The sequence below is a fragment of the Durio zibethinus genome, chromosome 12 (assembly GCF_047325235.1).
Source record: "Durio zibethinus cultivar Kanyao isolate XHJ-2024 chromosome 12, ASM4732523v1, whole genome shotgun sequence".
Taxonomy (NCBI): domain Eukaryota; kingdom Viridiplantae; phylum Streptophyta; class Magnoliopsida; order Malvales; family Malvaceae; genus Durio; species Durio zibethinus.
In genome coordinates, this window is record NC_143173.1 from 26,028,601 (window position 1) to 26,046,153 (window position 17,553).

At 33.9% G+C, this 17,553-nt stretch overlaps 3 protein-coding genes across 9 annotated transcripts; 2 read left to right on the plus strand and 1 right to left on the minus strand.

Annotated features, from left to right (window-relative positions):
• Nucleotides 1-3,196: 3,196 nt before the first annotated feature.
• LOC111296331 (uncharacterized) lies at nt 3,197-5,736 on the plus strand. Of its 2 annotated transcripts, none has more exons than XM_022890581.2 (5): nt 3,197-4,084; nt 4,180-4,491; nt 4,580-4,904; nt 5,003-5,122; nt 5,209-5,736. In XM_022890581.2, the coding sequence occupies exons 1-5, from the start codon at nt 3,731-3,733 to the stop codon at nt 5,307-5,309; spliced, it is 1,212 nt and encodes a 403-aa protein (XP_022746316.1). In that variant the 5' UTR covers nt 3,197-3,730; the 3' UTR covers nt 5,310-5,736. The 2 variants fall into 2 exon arrangements, with proteins under 2 accessions (XP_022746316.1, XP_022746315.1); XM_022890580.2 differs by having other exon boundaries at nt 3,590-4,084; nt 5,222-5,475.
• Nucleotides 5,737-8,655: 2,919 nt separating this feature from the next.
• LOC111296528 (peptidyl-prolyl cis-trans isomerase PASTICCINO1-like) lies at nt 8,656-15,621 on the plus strand. Of its 6 annotated transcripts, none has more exons than XM_089741501.1 (22): nt 8,656-8,727; nt 8,830-8,909; nt 9,320-9,404; nt 9,577-9,646; nt 9,805-9,902; nt 10,038-10,160; nt 10,400-10,432; nt 10,706-10,764; nt 10,871-10,955; nt 11,106-11,264; nt 11,358-11,415; nt 11,800-11,948; nt 12,131-12,228; nt 12,313-12,382; nt 12,519-12,673; nt 12,785-12,841; nt 13,204-13,272; nt 13,402-13,479; nt 13,920-14,021; nt 14,105-14,176; nt 14,266-14,547; nt 15,040-15,621. In XM_089741501.1, exons 18-21 carry the CDS (start codon nt 13,441-13,443, stop codon nt 14,536-14,538), a joined length of 486 nt encoding a protein of 161 aa, XP_089597627.1. In that variant the 5' UTR covers nt 8,656-8,727; nt 8,830-8,909; nt 9,320-9,404; nt 9,577-9,646; nt 9,805-9,902; nt 10,038-10,160; nt 10,400-10,432; nt 10,706-10,764; nt 10,871-10,955; nt 11,106-11,264; nt 11,358-11,415; nt 11,800-11,948; nt 12,131-12,228; nt 12,313-12,382; nt 12,519-12,673; nt 12,785-12,841; nt 13,204-13,272; nt 13,402-13,440; the 3' UTR covers nt 14,539-14,547; nt 15,040-15,621. The 6 variants fall into 6 exon arrangements, with proteins under 6 accessions (XP_089597627.1, XP_022746615.2, XP_022746614.2 ...); XM_022890880.2 differs by having other exon boundaries at nt 12,519-12,578; XM_022890879.2 differs by having other exon boundaries at nt 12,519-12,578; nt 15,074-15,621.
• LOC111297852 (copper transporter 1-like) lies at nt 15,014-15,419 on the minus strand. Its single transcript, XM_089741821.1, has 2 exons — nt 15,336-15,419; nt 15,014-15,253 (listed from the first exon to the last, which is right to left on the minus strand). Exons 1-2 carry the CDS (start codon nt 15,417-15,419, stop codon nt 15,014-15,016), a joined length of 324 nt encoding a protein of 107 aa, XP_089597947.1.
• Nucleotides 15,622-17,553: the final 1,932 nt, after the last annotated feature.

Sequence of the window (17,553 nt, forward strand, 5' to 3'; positions counted from 1 at the left end):
TTATATAAAATATGATATAAATATACTAATTTTAATAGTTTATATGAAACAAATACACCAATCATTAAAATAAAAATAATTTTAAAAATTTTTATTTTTTATTAATTTAGTTTTATAACCAACTTAATCGAATTAAATAAAATTTAAGTTAATATAACAAAATCTAAATATAAAATAAAGTACACAAAAAAATCATTTTATTCTAAATGGTTAAAATTTTAAATATAATATTTTGATATTGAAATATTTTGTTAAATATTTTTATTTAAATTATTTAAATATGATAAAATAAAAATTATAATTATAATATAATTTAAATATATTTATTTTTTTGTTAATAAAAAAATTTAGCCTAAATGATTTAATAAATCGGTTAATTTTTAAAATTAATAAAATCGATTTGATTAATAAAAATAATATAATTCAATTAATTTAATTTTAAATTATTGAATTCAAAATTAATCAAATAAATACTCTAAATAAAAGTGCAACTCTAAAAATTTCCCCTTCTTCCGTTGTCCTCATTTTTATTTTTTTTTTCAGGGAAATAGAAAGAAAGTTCTAATTCTACATTTGACTCATTACTTTCCTTGTTTTAATTTTCCTCCGCATTTTACTTTCTAACCAAACATGTAAAAAAATATAATCCAGAATTTTATTTTGCTTTTCCAGTTATTATTATTCCTATTTGGTACATTTAGATATGCAGTTTTTTATTTGGCAAATCCAATTTATTTTTCAATTATTTTAACTTAATATCTTTGAATTGACAAATTTATGTCAGATTGATAAATAATTTTTCTTTGGAGACGTTATACATTAATTTGGGATCATATCTGTTGTCAACATTGCGCTATTATTAATCAATCCTAATGATAAATTGTATAAAATTCACAAGATGTCATATAAAACTTGTATTTTTAAATAAAAGAAATTCATTTACATTGACATAATTTTTAAATTTTTTATTATTAAATTAAAATTAAAATTTATTTAAATTAAAATAATATTTTTTAAATTTAATAATTTTGACTCAATAATTCAAAAAATATAAGAATTAAATTTATATCAGATCGTTTCTTAATAAATAATAAATTCTTACATAACATTTTGGTATGATTGTATAATCATATAAATATAGTTAGAAAAATTTATAAATGAAGTATTATCTTATAATTGATATTTGTATTGTTAAGTGTATTTGATGATCAAAGGTTATAGTAATTTTTTTTATTAAGAACCCTTAGCAGACAATTAGGAATAATTTAAATATTTATGTTGACCTAATATGTTATGCATTTAATATTACGTCAACTTGATTATGCCGTTATTATCTCTTAATAATCTTTAATATCTTATTTATAAATACAAACATTTAAATATCACTAATGCAATTTTTATCTGCTTTTCATCATTTATATTACTCTTATTTTGATCTTACTTATATTAATTTATATATTAAAATGTAAAGGCAAAAAACATTTTTTATTTTTGCATCTAATCATTTTCTTCCTGTCTTCTACTAAAAAATACCTCCACGTAATAGTTCGGCATCTACAAGTATATTTAATAGTAGTGAACCGTAAGATCAAAGTTCAAAGGTAAGATAAAAAAACATACTTGCTTCACATTCACCTCTTGTCTGATTGTTGGTTTGCGAAGTTTCGTACACTAAAAAGTAAAATGCTTATTTATTTTTTTAAATTTATTACTGATTTTGTCTCTCATTTATCAAACAATTTTAGAGTAGATTTGGTCAGGAGTTAAATTATTTTTTCGACTAGTGAGCTTGACATGACTTTAGCTGAGTTTTGAATAAAGCTTTTTGAGATCGTTTTTATCTTTCTCTTTTTTTTATTGACAAGACATATTATTAGTTTTAAAATTGATTATTAATATTTTAAATTAGTTTTGAAATATTAAATATTTTAATATAAATTTTAAAATTTCAAACTTTTTGTAACTTAATGGGCCGGATCAAAACTTTGGACAAAACCTTTAAACAACTGACCAGGTTTGGCACAAGCCGATTCAAGCATGGATAAGTTTCCACAAGCAAATTTTTTATTTTCGATTTTTTTTTTTTTGGGTTTCCCATTTTTCTCTCCCATTAGAACATAAAAAAAGGATCTCAAAGATTCGTTAACCTTTAGACACAACAGTTACCGATGCACCCAACTAGTTGTCCTTTTCTCTCGTTTTTCTTTTCAATTGAAGCACTTTTTATGAACTATATCCTCTAAAATAAGCATTGCGTGTTTCCACGATCATTGGCAGAAGGGTCATGTAAAAAGACAAGGGCCAAATCATAAAATTGGACTCCAAAAGCATGGTGGGAAATAGAACATAACTTAAAGATGAAGGATCCATTTGTGATTTGTTATTTCACACACAAAACTTATACACTTAGCATGCATTTATTATATCCTTAAAATTCAAGAATTCACAAAGGAAGGCTACAACTATAAGGAAAATAAAAAGAAAATTTTGGTTGCATGTTATTGACAATCTAATATATAATATGATAAAATTCATATAAATATGATATAAAAATATGATTAAAAATTTTAATAATAATTATAAATAAATTTAATAAAATTTTAAAAATATATCATATTTTTTATATTGATATAAATTATTATATAAAATTTTTATATAAAATATAATATAAATATATAAATTTTAATATTTTATATAAAATAAATACATAAATAAAAAAACTAAATTGACACACATATGATAAAACAACACATTCCAAAGAGGGATAGCCTAAAAGCAATGACGTGTGTGCGTTTCGGCATGTTTCGTTATTCAATTTGTCTCAGTCGGCCGTGCTAAAGATTTTCTGCTGCAGCCCAACCCCCAAGCTGATCCGACGACAGGCTTAACTGAAATATCTGAATACAGATATGTAAATGTTACTGTCTAAGCTACCAAATTGTCATGTCCTTTTGCTTAAAGCATTGAATGGAGGAGCACTATTTGTAACGTGAACTAGGTCAATACGAAGATGTTTAAGGGCAAATGCGTAAACAACGGATGAGAAAAGTTGAAGTAACTTGGCTGCAAAGGATTGTGTCCCTGGATTGCCAAGTGGACAGCACAGCTGGGACAAACCTCTGATATGCAGCTGAACCATGGCCCCCACGTCGTGGCTAAGGGCGTTAAAAACTTGTGAATTTGGGATCTTTTGTTTAGCTGCCAATAAATAAACCTCAGGAAAAAGAAAAAAAAATCTCAAACTATCTTGAGAAAGTGAAGGAAAAACAATGTGGCCCTGTCACATTCTGCCCAAGTGCTCTTTGTATTTCAATCGGCCCCACTTACCTGGCCGCAACTCCTCCATGGACTGCACACTATGGCAGTGGCGTGTTCATCAGATTCCTCTTTAGGCGAGTGGGAGATTCAGCCCCTCTTTCTTTGCTTTTTCTCACTCTACAAATACAAATCTCCATTGGACCTCTCCTTCCATTTCCCCCTCTTCTTGTGCTTACTTGCTTTTTTTTCCTCTGATTTTTTTCGCTTTTTTGCTTTGGCGGGGCCCCAAGCTCTGCGAAAGCCAGCACAACCAGCAGGGTTCAACTGGCTTTATTATTAAATCTTAACCAAGCAGCAAACGCCCGTTACTCTACTCAGTACTCATCAAATCCCCTGGTTGCCAACCCTGATATTTTTCTTTGTTACTCCCCAGCTTTGTCTTTGCTTTGGCTATTTTCTTACTTTCTTTCTTATGGCGGAGGTTTTAGACGACGGTGAGTTTTGGCTTCCGCCTCAGTTTTTAACCGACGATGACTTGTTCATGGACAAGAGTAAAGCTAAGATCAATCCCAAAAGTCTCAAAGATGGCTTTGGGTTAGAGCTTGATGGTTCCAAGTCTTTGTTTCCCAACGAGTTTCCTTCCGGGTTGGAGTCTTTTGGGTTCACTTCGGATCTAAGTTCTCCGGTTGAGTCTGTGGTGGGTTCTCCTGAAACAGAGAGTGACGAAGAAGATTACCTTGCTGGGTTAACTCGTCAAATGGCTCACTCCACTCTCGAAGACGATTTTGGCCGAAACGACAGCTCATTTGCTTTTGAAAACTCCAAGGTCTTTTAAAGAACTAAACACAACTTCTCCATTAAGTTTTTAGTTTAAGGATTATTTCTTATTCTAATTTATTTGTTTTTTTTTTCGATTGTTAGGGATGGGCCTTGTCCATTTCGCCTCAATCGACCCTATGTGCGTTAAGGACCGGTTACGGTTGCAAGCAAGGGTCTAGCCGTGGAAGCCCAGACTGTCAATCTCGAGTTTGGTCACCGTCGGGAGCATGGGATCAGCTGCACGCGGCAGCAGGGGAAGTAGCAAGGATGCCGATGAATGAAGAATCATACGGTGGATTCAACAACAGAGGCCTCTTTGGTCCACCTGCGAGAAAACGCTCTCCAAACCTCGATGTTTCTGGTTTTTACTCTCCTCACCAGTCTCAGTGTCACCAGAAGTTACAGGCCACTCAAGTAAAAAACCTCTAAACAGAGCTAAAAAATCTTTCTTCTGATTGGTTTTTCCTCGGCAGGGTATTAATTTGGTTTTTCTTTGTTGCAGTTTCAGCAACTGAAACAACAGCAGCAAATGAAACAACAAAGCACATCGGTTTGGGGAGGACAGAAGCGGCAGCATCAGCACCCCAGCCACCCTGTGGTCCAAAACAGAGGGAGGAATAGTAGTAGTAACAGTAATGGGCCTTTGGGCTTGTCCCCATCTGCATGGCCCCCTCTGAAGCCGCAACAGCAGCAATCCCAGCCTCAAAACAGGTCGGGTATGCGAGCTGTTTACTTGGGCAATTCAACTGGTACAAGGGAGTGTGCTGGAACTGGTGTTTTCTTGCCCCGCCGTATCGGTAGCCCTTCTGAATCCCGCAAGAAGTCAGGTCCATACCTATTTTCCTATAGTTTGTTTTTTTATATGTATTGCTTTCTTCGATATTTCTAGATCTGATTTTCTTTTTAATCATTGTTATTTTGGCAGCTTGTTCTACTGTTTTGCTTCCAGCTAGAGTGGTTCAGGCCTTGAACTTGAATTTGGATGAGATTGCTTCTCAACCTCAGCTTCATCCTCGGTTTAATCCAAGTTTCACTGCTGATAATGGTAACAAATCTTTGGCAACATAATATTGGTTTTCCGATTTAAATTACTGTTATGGGGTGGTTTTTGACACTGATTTGTATTTGTAGATGCCGCTTTCAGGCTTCGAAATGGTGGGAATGTCTTTACAAGGCAGAAGCCGCGCAATTTCAGCCTTGAAGTGCGGCTACCTCAGGAGTGGACATATTGACTCAACTTTGCATCTGGTGATGGTGGTTGACTAATTCTGTTGGTTTCTTTTTGTTTCAAGTTTTAGGAAATGGAAAAGAATTATAAAGGATAGAAGAAAGGAAAAATGGAAGTTGTTTAGGTTGCTGTAGGGTAATAGTTAGCATAGAAGTATAGATTGAAGAAAGAAAATTATGGTGACTTAAAAATGAAAATGAAATGGTTTTTTTGGGGTTAGGTTTAGGTCAAAATAAAGAATTTCATGCTTGAGGAAAGAGTGATGGTTGCAGGAGGTTTTGCTCATGTGGTTGGACTGGGGCTTGGGGGAAATGTACAAAGGGGTTACTCTTTTGTAATCTGGATTTCGGTCAATAAGCTTTGAATTTTGTTGAAAGTGAAATGTTAATGAAATGAATGGGGTTAGACAATATCCCCCATCTTTTGCAGAACATGACTGATGACTGATGACTGATGACTGATGACTATCTCTATTCTATCACATGGGTAATCTGATTATCTTTCTAAGCTTGAAGAAATTTCGCCTTCCAACTTGACCAAACCCCACTCAACTGCCGTGAAAGATAATAAAAGAGAATGCGTTTGTCATCAATTGACTTATTCTACCCTCGTTTTTGTCTGTCACTTTCCTTGAGTTTTTTCTTTTATGGCTAATGACAGTTCTGCAACATAGTTAAAATTTCTAGATTTCAAGCTTCACGACTATATAATAAGAGGTCGAAGCACAATTGAAAATTTGCTTAGCAGCGTGCATTGTTTGAACATTGATTTAAGGTAAGGTAAGGGTGGGTAATACTTCGGATAATAATTAATTTGGATAGAATTAGATTTTGTTTATTTTTAACAATAATATATAATATAATGAATTTTTAAAACTCAATTTAAATTTAAATTAAATTTTTTTAAATCATCGAATTGAATTTTATTGATTGAATTTATTAATTTTTAAAATTTAATTTATTAATTTTTATTTTAATAAAAATTTAAATATATTTAAATAAATTTATAGATAAAATAATTATTTTTATTTATAAAAATTAATAAAAATATAATTCAATTTAATTTTTAAAATTTTTATATTCAAAATTTAATATATATATATAATATTTAAATTTAATTAAATTAAATAAAAAAATCGCTCTGATTGAAATCGAATTTTGTGATATGATTTTAAATTTTTTTTTCTATCCCTAATTTAAGATCTTTACATGGTACATTCCATGTTTAATTAAATAATTAATGGAATCTGGCGACCGTACTAATATGTCTTTGGAAGCTGGAATTTTATCTATTATTAGAAGGATCTTTTGCTTTCCCCAAGCTCAGGCAGCTGGATACATGATGGAGTGTTAGCAGTGTCTTGTCGTAGCGGTTGGCAGATGGAAGTGGACCAATGCGGTGTTTGCTTTTACAAGTGTCAAACATGAAGGATATCTTCTCTCTTTTATGATCTGTCCGTATCCTCTCTCCCGTGGACCTCGTCTCTCGCATTCACGCCCTCAAGCTGTAATAATTAAATACGTTGCTGCCTTCAAATCGTGGCAGTCGCACCCCATAGCCAGCATGCACCGGCTACTGGCAAATCTGCTCGACAACGTCCCCAGCCATGCACCGTCGTGGCTCAACCCACATGGTCATTGTCCGCACTACTTCTTCAGCTGCCTGTTCTTTCACTCGCGTATGTTGCGTCGGTACGTGTGTTGTTATGTCGGTTGATGTGTCCTGAGTGGCAGTAGTGTTGTGGTGGGTTTTGGGGTTTTATCTTCGTCCAGAATATCCGCTACGCCCCTAAATTTTTTATGTTTCTTTGTCATATTTTTTTGTCATATTTTTTCTTTTATTTCATAATTTTTGGCGTTGATTATTGTTATATGGGATCGCACCAGATTTTGGATTGGCAAAAACCCATCAGAATATCTTTTCATTCTTGTTCTACTGATGTTTTCTTCGTATCAAAAAGCAACGACGGCCCTTCATTCATGCCTTTATCAATAAATTATTATATAGGAAAAAATTATACTTTTTTTTAAGAAAAAAATTTGAGATAAATAAATTTTTAAAATTTTAATAATTTAAAATAAATAATTAAAAATCATATATTTAAAATAATTTCAATAAATATTTATTTATTAAATTTAAATTTATAATTTTTATATAAAAAATAATAATCTTTTACCAATTCAACTTACCACTTGATGATAAAAGATTTATAGCGAAACCTTTTCACCACTTGCATTTGGAGATGTATTAAATGTGTGGTTATGACTTATGAGCCAAAGGAGTGAGGACAAACATCGTTGTCCTAATGTCAGATTATATTAAAAGCTGGAATTGGGGTTTAGCAGTTAGCACTTGGACATCCTTCCTGTTAAACTTGATTGGAGAAGTGTCCCCAATGTTTTTTGAGGACATCCTTACACTTGGGTGCAAAGCAATTGGCTAAAGAAAAAATCTTACAAAATTTCCCTGGAAAATCATGTATTTGCAAGAGGGCGGATCCGAGCCAGGACCACTCCTTTTTGCAGACTCAACGGTTGCTCAACCAACCAACCAACCAAATCCTGTTATTGGGAGATCCTCAAACAACATTATTAGCAGACCATGGACAACAAAAAACCTTAATGGGAAATAATTGCAGTATGGTGATTTTTTATGGATATAGGCCCACTTTGTTGGGTTTCATTGTAGCCCATATTTTAGACAAATTTAACCCCAAAGCCCCAAATACAAATTCACAACCTGATCCCATTCATATTAAAAACGAATCGTTTTAGGCCTGAATATTGGTGAGATTAAAATAGCCGCCCTATGCTGGCTGCAGGCTGCTGTCTAGTAATAGTAAGGGATGACAATGAGTCAGGGTGAGTCTTTGTTTATTTTGAATTTGTCTCGATTTTATATTTATTAAATTTATATTTGTATTTGATTTAATATTTTTTTATTTATATTTTTATTCGATTTAATTTAATTTAAAATTACTAAAATATTATTTTTTAAAATATAAAATATTTAAATATATAATTATATATAAATAAAAAATTAAATAAATTTTTAAAAATTATTTTTATATAATACGGAATCAAATTGAATTTATCTAAAATCAAAACCGATCTCAATTTCTCTCTAATTTTATTTGACCTGCCTTGAAATTCGATTTAAAAAAAAATTCTGATCCTATAAAATCAAGTTGGGTCGGAACCGTCAGAGACGGGTAGGGTTACCCACCCTAGTAACAGGGCGCCAAATCCACGGCCGCAGATCAGCAGGCTATAAAATTTCAGCGACATCAACGGCTGCGGTTGGTCATGATCTGTTACTTTAAATAAGTCAAAGATCAAAATATAGCAGCCGAATTTTGTTGTGCGATTCACCCGGACGCTTACGACATTTGGTCAATCGCTCTTCAACATTGAAAATTTCAGGTAATTATTAATTTTTTGTTAATTAGATGTATCAAAGCTCAATTGAGCTTAATTTTAGTTCAACAAACTGCGACTGTTGTCAATTCTTGGTCAACTCTCTAGTTAACGATGGCGGTGGAGGAACATGCTGAGCAGAACTATTTGCCGAAGAAGAAGAAATCGGAATCTGATGATGACAAGAGGTAACTTTGTTTCTCTTTCCCCTAATATTTTAGAGGCAAAAGGGTCAAAAGGTTCCTGAACTAAAATTTAACAATCATCCATGCTCTTATATTTTTTTCAATCAATTAAATTCTCAGACATTTATTTTTATCAATTGAGCCATTGCTACAGGAAAAATAGTTAATTGTTTCCGTCTAATTGAGAGCTTAGTTGAGCGAAAATAGATGTATAAAGGTTCAATTGGGTGTACATAGATATTTAAGGATTTAACTTATTCTTAATAGAAGATGCAGAGCTTAATTGATTGCAATAAAATATTGGGATTTAACTGATTATTGAATTTGTATTGAAGGGCTTTTTAAATCCTTATGCCTATTTTAAAGTTTTGAGAGAAAAATACGACTTTGATTTTGGGTTTTGGAATTAATAGGAGAAAGAAAATTGTTCCTGGAAGCTTAATGAAGGCTTTGATGAGACCTGGAGGTGGTGAATCATACCCTTCAGATGGTGATCAGGTTATTATTCTTCTCTTATTTCATCTTTCTTTTGTTATAACTGTTCATAATCGGATAGGCAAATGTGGGATTTTTTTTTATTTTGAAAAAGACAAATGGGTGTTTCAAAAGCAATGCAGAGGGTTGAGTTGTGAATTTGTAGTTATAATTTTTTTTTTTTAATGTTTTGTAGGTTATATACCATTGCACAGTTAGGACGTTGGATGGAGTTGTTGTTGAGTCTACAAGATTAGAAAATGGAGGTGAATATACTGCAAGCATTTTATTAGATTTAACTTTGATTGATATGTTGAGTTGAGCTGACAATTTTGTATGCTTCGCCTTCTAAGTATGTGCATGGTTGAATTGTCTAATGGTATATGCATTTTTTGTATTGAATTGACAATCTTTTATGTGACAGGGAAAGGTATTCCGATAAGACATGTATTGGGCAAGAGCAAAATGATATTAGGGTTGTTGGAAGGAATTTCAACAATGTTGAAGGGTGAAGTGGCAATGGTATTGTCGTTATAGTTTTCTGAACCATATTTGTCTTTGTTGGTCCAAAATACTTAAAGAAAAGTAAAAGAAGGAACTATGGAGTTGGAATTGCTTTCTATTTCTTAAACTATCTGGTGACATCTCTTGTTTCAGTTTAAAATGAAACCTGAAATGCATTATGCCGAGGAGGACTGTCCTGTTCCAGTTCCAAGTAGTTTCCCAAAAGAAGATGAACTCCATTTTGATATTGAGTTGATAGATTTCTCCAAAGCCAAGGTAAGAGTGCTGCAAATCTGATATTTATCTTTTTGTTATAACATTTTCTCATAAACCAATTTTGATTCCTTTATACAAGGTGTATTCAGTGTTCTCATACATGCTTTCTTAGCAATGTCTATAGTGTTCATCAGAATTCTTTCTGATGTTTGAGGTGCTGACGATATCAAGCTGTCATTGATTAATTTGTATACGGCTCTTTTATTTCTAATGTCATGTTATTTTATGCCCATTTTCAGGTTGTTTGTGATGATTTGGGAGTTTTGAAGAAGGTACAGTGCCATACTACTGCTTAAATTTGGCTGGAGTTTGGTGGTAGTTTGGAATTTGGAAGTAGTATGTAAGGAGGATTGGGAAATTCACACCTTATTGTGAATATGCAGACTAATTTTTAATACTTCCTGTACATGAATCATTATCATCATACTTCTTTTTGTTTGCTCTACTATGTTGCTGCATGGACTTTTATTCTCTCTTCCATACTTGCACCAAATTCGTTTTAGTTTGAGAGATATTTGTAATTAATACTTATATAATATTGGTAGGTAATAGATGAAGGCCAGGGTTGGGAATCACCTAGGGAACCATATGAAGTTAAAGCTTGGTAAACTTATTCTCAATCCTTTGCGCTATTCTTGTTTTGTGCGTTGCACTAAATTTCCAGAATGTTATTGATCATTGGACAGATGTATCATATGTGAATCTTTCAGGATTTCTGCTAAGACAGGTGATGGGAAGTTTATTCTGTCACACACGGAAGGAGAACCATATTTCTTTACTTTTGGGAAATCTGAGGTAGGTGATTTGTATTATTTACAGTGTTTTGTTTTTAATTAATCATCATGGTTTTCTTTATTTAATAATGTGCTTGATCTACCCTACTTCATGTTCTCATGCTTAAGCTCCTTTTGATATGGATTCTGTACTTGATCTCATTAAATTTAGGTACCTAAAGGTCTTGAGATGGGAATAGGAACAATGGCACGGAAAGAGAAGGCAGTAATTTATGTTACAAATCAATACTTAAACCCATCTCCCCTCTTGCCTGTGATAGAAGGTTATGAAGAAGTTCATTTTGAAGTGGAGCTCGTCCATTTCATCCAGGTAAGTCATTGCTTTCATATTGCACAGAAATGTTTTATCATTGGGTAACCAAATTGGTGGATGTAATTGAACTCTCGAATGTTGGACTGGCAGGTGAGGGACATGCTGGGGGATGGGCGCCTAATTAAACGACGATTACAGGATGGAAAAGGTGCTCTTTTTATTTGATTAAGCGTTGCCACATAGAAATATCTTTGTTTGATTCTCTGCTGTTTTTCCTTCCTTATGCCATGTGAAAATGATAAAATGAAAAATCTACTGTCAACATATTATCAATTCTTGCTCTCTGCAGTACTGTCATTTTATTTATTCATTCATGTGAAAGTTTTATTTTGGAATATACATTTAACAGTTTTTACAATCATTCTTCTTTGATGGGAAGATTCCTAGGATGATGCTTCAAAAGTTTGATTGTTGCCATCTGTGCATTTATGTGCTAGTTACGGCTTCCTTTAATTGTGTCTTTTGTCAAATGAGTAAGATCCTGTTTGTGTGGCTTCATGGATGATGATTTCTTTGTTGTTTGGATAACCAGGGGAGTTTCCCATGGATTGCCCACTTCATGACAGTCTTTTAAAAGTCCATTACAAGGGCATGCTTCTTAACAAAGAAAAGACAGTCTTCTATGAGACAAGAGTTGAAAACCAGGGTGAACCTTTGGAGTTCAGTTCTGGAGAAGGGATGGTGAGTTCATGCTAGTAAAGTTGAAAACATATCTTGAAAGGTTTTTTCAATCTGTAGTTTGTACTGCTTGAAATCAAAGTGATATATCATCCCAATCACCTACAAATTGTTTATGATCGAAATTATCATGCTAAGACTTTGATTTTGCCTTAATCTTAGTAAGCTTTTATTTTGCCTTTCAGGTGCCCGAGGGATTTGAAATGTGTGTCCGTTTGATGCTCCCTGGAGAAATTGCTCTTGTCACATGTCCTCCTGACTATGCATATGACAAATTTTCAAGGTTGCTCTTTTGTTATATATAAATATTTTATTTTATGATCCTTTTTTGTGCTTGACCTGAGTGCCTCTCTTCCTATTTGATTAGGCCACCTAATGTTCCTGAAGGTGCTCATGTTCAATGGGAAATTGAGCTTCTTGGTTTTGAGATGCCAAAGGTATTGAAGTCATCTATTAGGAACTTTTCTGCCATATGGTTGTTAAATTGTTGGTATGCAGCAAGATATTGTTCTGAAAATAGTGCATCATGTTTTCTTTTACCTGTCTAATGCCTAACTTATGTCTTTATTACAGGATTGGACTGGTTTGAACTTTCAGAGCATAATGGATGAAGCAGAAAAAATTAGAGTCACGGTATGTGGCTTATTATATGTTGCATTCTTCCTCAATGAGCCATTTTTCCATTTATTCGATGTCTGGTGATAGACTTTACAGCTCCATCTCCATATGTATGCTCACAATTGTTGCAGTGATCCAAATTAATTTTTTTATCCTTCAGTTTTTGTGCTGTAAGACTATTGATATGAATATTTAACTATCGTGCTATCATTTGTCTGCAGGGTAACAGACTCTTCAAAGAGGGAAAATTTGAACTTGCCAAGGCAAAGTATGAAAAGGTAGTGTAGTTACTGTTTTTCCTGGATCTTAGATCACCTTTGGAACAGGACTGTTTGTTCTATCTTTTGGTTGATGTATTAAGCATTGACCAAAGACCCATGCAATAGTAACAATTAAAACAAATTGGCCTATCATGTGAAAAACAAATATGGTAATAAACGATAAAAAACATATTACAGATGGAGTAATAAATAACCCGGGTTTGGATACCAAGCTAAACATCCAATCCAAAATGAATTGGTAATTGATCAAGGTACAAGCTTTAATTGGCAGATGTTCATGTGAAACCAGTGACAATATTTCTACTATGGTACATTTATGTGCATATGTAATTCAATTCCATGTGTTGCTTTTCGTATAGGTGCTTCGGGAATTCAATCATGTCAATCCACAAACTGATGAGGAAGGGAAAGTGTTTATAGAAGCAAGAGTAAGTGTCTTCCTGCCTTATGGTAACTGAAAGAATTTATTCTATTCTGTGATTTGTCAGTTGTTACATGATCCCTGATAGCATGTTTCCAGAGTTTGTTAATTTCCTTTTCTGTTTTATTGCTTAAAGAACTCGTTACATCTGAATGTGGCCGCGTGCTTCCTCAAAATGGGAGAATGCAGGAAGTCCATTGAAGCGTGTAATAAGGTGTGTTATAACCTCAAACAGGAACTCTTTCTCCCTCTCTCTATCTATCTATCTATCTACCTATTAGGAAGAATTGATATTTTGTGATTTTATTGGTGTCCATGTGGGAAGAAGTACATCATTATGATCATATATAACCAAAGGTAAAATTACTTTTTTTTTCTTAAGTAGTCAAAGGATTTTCAAAACGATCAGACTGTTTCCAAAATAAGTTGATTGGTTTCTGAATTTTCTTAAGGATGACTTGAGTACATCAAGTTTTGAGGTTTAAAGTTGAACCCAGGGAAGAAATAAAGAAACAAACAACCAAAAAAGCACATCTCAAAATTATACCTCGCTCTGAGCTGCCTTCTTTTGACTTGTTTACTTATCTAAATAGTTGATCGTCTGAGGATATCCATCAAATTTGGATCTTGATATATTTGGGTGGAACTATGTAGGTTTTAGATGCAACTCCTGTACATGTGAAGGCTCTATACCGTCGTGGAATGGCTTACATGGCCGCTGGAGATTTTGAGGAAGCAAGAAGCAATTTCCAAATGGTAGTTATAATGTAATTCTTTAAGTTTAGTGGGTCTAAAACTGGATTCTTGGCTACTCTAATCCTGTTTCTGGATATGATCAGATGATCAAAATTGATAAATCCTCAGAACCAGACGCAACAGCTGCTCTAGCAAAACTGAAGAAGCAAGAGCAGGTATGTTAATCAGCAGTATTTTCTTTGCCATTCAACACATGGTAGAAATATGGGAATATCATTCTGTATCTCTACCAATTTATGAGCAGGAAGTAGAGAGTAAGGCTCGGAAACAATTTAAAGGACTATTTGACAAGAAGCCTGGAGAAATTGCAGAAGCTCAAGTTGTAGATAGAGCTGGAGATGAGATAACCGGAGAAAACCAAAAGAATAGTGAGGAGTCGTCGTCAGAAGGGGATGAACCTCAAGATTTTCACGAAGCTGCTGCTGGTGAGCCTCGAATAGGCTGGTTTTACAACTTGTGGCCTACTGGTAGAAGACTATTTTCAGCTCTTGGGCTTCAAAGATGTACCATACTCTGATATTCTAAGGTCAGACCCTAAACTTGTTAGCATTTGGCTGCAGAGCTGCTTAAGTTAGTTTCTCGGGAAAAGAATAAAATTTTTTTTTATAGTATACTACTGAATAGTGATAAATAATAGAAAAGCAAAAGGTTTCTTCCTGTCTCTTCTCATAGTTTTTTTGGATAAATTATTTCTTCATTCGTCGCATTGAGGCTGCTGGTTCTTACTTCTTGGCCAGTGTCAATCACATTTTGTATCTTCATTTAGACCTTTGGTTCCTCAATTTAGAAAAAATAACTACAAAATTCATAAGATCCGTACCCATAAATATATAATAAAGAACCCTGCCAAGTGAACCAACATCAGATAAACTTGACAGTACAGCAAGGAGGAGGATTGATTATATGTTTGGCAAATGAGCAATTTGATTATATGTTTTTGATACAAAAGAGAGTTACAACTCGAATTTAGAATCTCTAACTAAAGCTCTTTATCATGGATCAAACGGATTAAGTTCAGGCAAATGACCAGTACTGTAATTATCAAATTTTAGAAGGGATGCTGTTCGGGGTGTGTACTGCTGCTCGGTTTCCTTGGCCAGAGCACCAAACTTGACGAGGAAGAACCCGATAGCATGACCAGCAAGGGCAGCTTTGAAGATTCCAAGATTGTAGGACATGAAAGAGAGTATAGCGATGTAAGCAAAGCACATTCGGACAGTGTAAACACTGGCCTGAGTGCAAGCTCACTGCCGGTAACATAGACAGAACCTCAATAACGGCGCCTAGCAACAGCACTCATAAGAGTGCCAATACATGCAAGCCGCAGTTGCTTTCAGGCCACCCAGAGAACAGAACTGTCACATCTTTACCCCAATTGAAGCTCGTGTGCATATCCATGATGTCATGCTACCATTTGAGATTGATCCTGAATTAGGCATAGGCATATATCCATGCCACCATCAGACTTTTTCTGAGAGAACTAGGGAGGAAAACTCGATAAATTTGGAGAAGTGCCGAGGGTAAATTTTCTTGGGACTGTATGTTTTAAACACTCGACCACTTGATACCCTTAAAGTCTTAAAACTGATTATTTTGTTTCCCTTTTTTTAACTTTCTCAATTTTTGTTTGTTTTTGGCAATTTTTTTTAAATTTGACATTTTATATAATCGTGTCATGTAAAATATTATATTCGTATCGTATTTTATATGAAAATTATATATTATAATTCGTGTTGATACGAAAATATAAAATATAATTTTTTAATTTTATTAAATCGATTTATAATTTTTTAAAAAATTTAAATTATATTATTTATATATTAATTATTTAAATTTATTTTTATATTATATTATTATATCGTTTTTCAAATTATCATACCTAAATTTTTCTCAGAAAAAAAATATTTAATGGACATTGAAGGAAGAGTCACCAGTTAAAGTACATAGTCTATCATCATAAGCTTGATCTCTCCATTAGATTGGACTGGGGTGAAGTTTAACCAAACCCTCTTTTTTTTGGGTAAAGACCCAAACCCTATGCCTATGGCTAAGAATTTTACTGAGATGGATCATGGTATCTTCTTGGAAAATGTAGAGAAATACAAATGCTTCGGCCAATTCTAGACACCTGACAGGAGCTCAATTCATACTTCATGGGCCTAAGCAAAAGGGTGCCAAAAACGGCTAATTAATCCGTCAATCTACGATATTTTTAATTCAATCTTTTTTTAATGTTCATTTTTGAATAAGATATGAAATATGGTTGCAAATAACAGTAAGAGATCTGTGCTATCGCATCAAATTTCATTTCATTCCATGTTCATTTGTTTGTTTTTCTCTTTAGTGTAAGCCACTTAGTTGGCCTCCGCATTAGATTCGGAAAGATAGAGGATGTCCAAATAAGTTATGGACTTAAACAGAGGGACCCAAATACATGCTGAAACCACTTCCATGCCAATATAATGTGCAGCTCAAACAGCATAAAAAATAGCCTCGATTCGCTGTTGTCATTGGGCCGACTATGGCAATGTCGGAAGAGATACGCCAATGAACACTCCAAAGAGGCAAAGAGGGAGACCAGACGCAGAATGATCATGTCATACAGGATGAGGGTGTTGGGATTTATTAATAGGCAAAGTGAAGGGTATCCAATATTAATAGTCATGCATTACATAAGGTTTATTATAGAGGCATTAAGGGATTCCAATCAGAAATTGTGTGCACAACTCCTGTAATTTCAAATGGAACCCTTTATTTATCGATTACGTGTGCGCAAAATTCCCAGCAAATTCAAGCTTAATGCAAAGAATTTGGTGGAGGCGGTAGAAATTTCACAAAATTTAATTAGAATACTATTCGTACTTGCCAATTCTGAAAAACTGGTTATCCCTTGGATGATAACTTGGCAACTTTCAGTGGCATTAACAGCGTTGTTTAGATCTTCAACCATGGCATCGATTGTGTTGGAGTCGAAGTTCTTTTTAGCCGACGAAAGGCCCGTGATCGTCTTGTTGTTAAGAAGCTGGCAGACCACCTTGGAATCATCGACAGAGCAAGTAGAACTTTCCTGCAGGCTAGCTATGAGGCTTCGGGCGTCGTCTGCATTGCTCTGTGCAGAACTCAAAGCTGTAGTAGCGATCTCGCCCACGGATGGCCACACAGTTAATCGTGGGTCTGGAGTTAAAAGTATCGACACAAAACTGACGGTCGGACGTGTAGCTGCAAATCCCATTCACAAGGTCCATTCCAGACTCAGGCTTTCCATTTGAGGGAAGGACGATGATCATGAAGATGATCAGTAGCAACAAAGGACACAAAATCTGGCAAAATCGGGCCATCTCTTGGAGATGTTTTTATGTTGCTTGGGTCATGCTAAGCCATGAAAACATGTTGGTGACACAAAATTTACGTAGGAAATGTAAATTCACTCAATAAATATGACCACTTTCCCATATTCATAATTTTCGGAAATCAACCTCGTCACAACAACTTCAACTTGTTTAATAGTCTAATTGTTCTAACTGCTTCGGGA

Coding starts and splice junctions, on each gene's coding strand:
- LOC111296528 (XM_022890880.2), top strand. CDS start 8,836: ATGGCGGTGGAGGAACATGCTGAGCAGAACTATTTGCCGAAGAAGAAG. Junction 9,405..9,576: donor ACCCTTCAGATGGTGATCAG/GTTATTATTCTT, acceptor AATGTTTTGTAG/GTTATATACCATTGCACAGT. Junction 10,765..10,870: donor CCATATGAAGTTAAAGCTTG/GTAAACTTATTC, acceptor TGAATCTTTCAG/GATTTCTGCTAAGACAGGTG.
- LOC111297852 (XM_089741821.1), bottom strand. CDS start 15,419: ATGGATATGCACACGAGCTTCAATTGGGGTAAAGATGTGACAGTTCTG. Junction 15,254..15,335: donor AAAGCAACTGCGGCTTGCAT/GTATTGGCACTC, acceptor GCTTGCACTCAG/GCCAGTGTTTACACTGTCCG.
- LOC111296331 (XM_022890580.2), top strand. CDS start 3,731: ATGGCGGAGGTTTTAGACGACGGTGAGTTTTGGCTTCCGCCTCAGTTT. Junction 4,492..4,579: donor AGAAGTTACAGGCCACTCAA/GTAAAAAACCTC, acceptor TCTTTGTTGCAG/TTTCAGCAACTGAAACAACA. Junction 4,905..5,002: donor TGAATCCCGCAAGAAGTCAG/GTCCATACCTAT, acceptor TTATTTTGGCAG/CTTGTTCTACTGTTTTGCTT.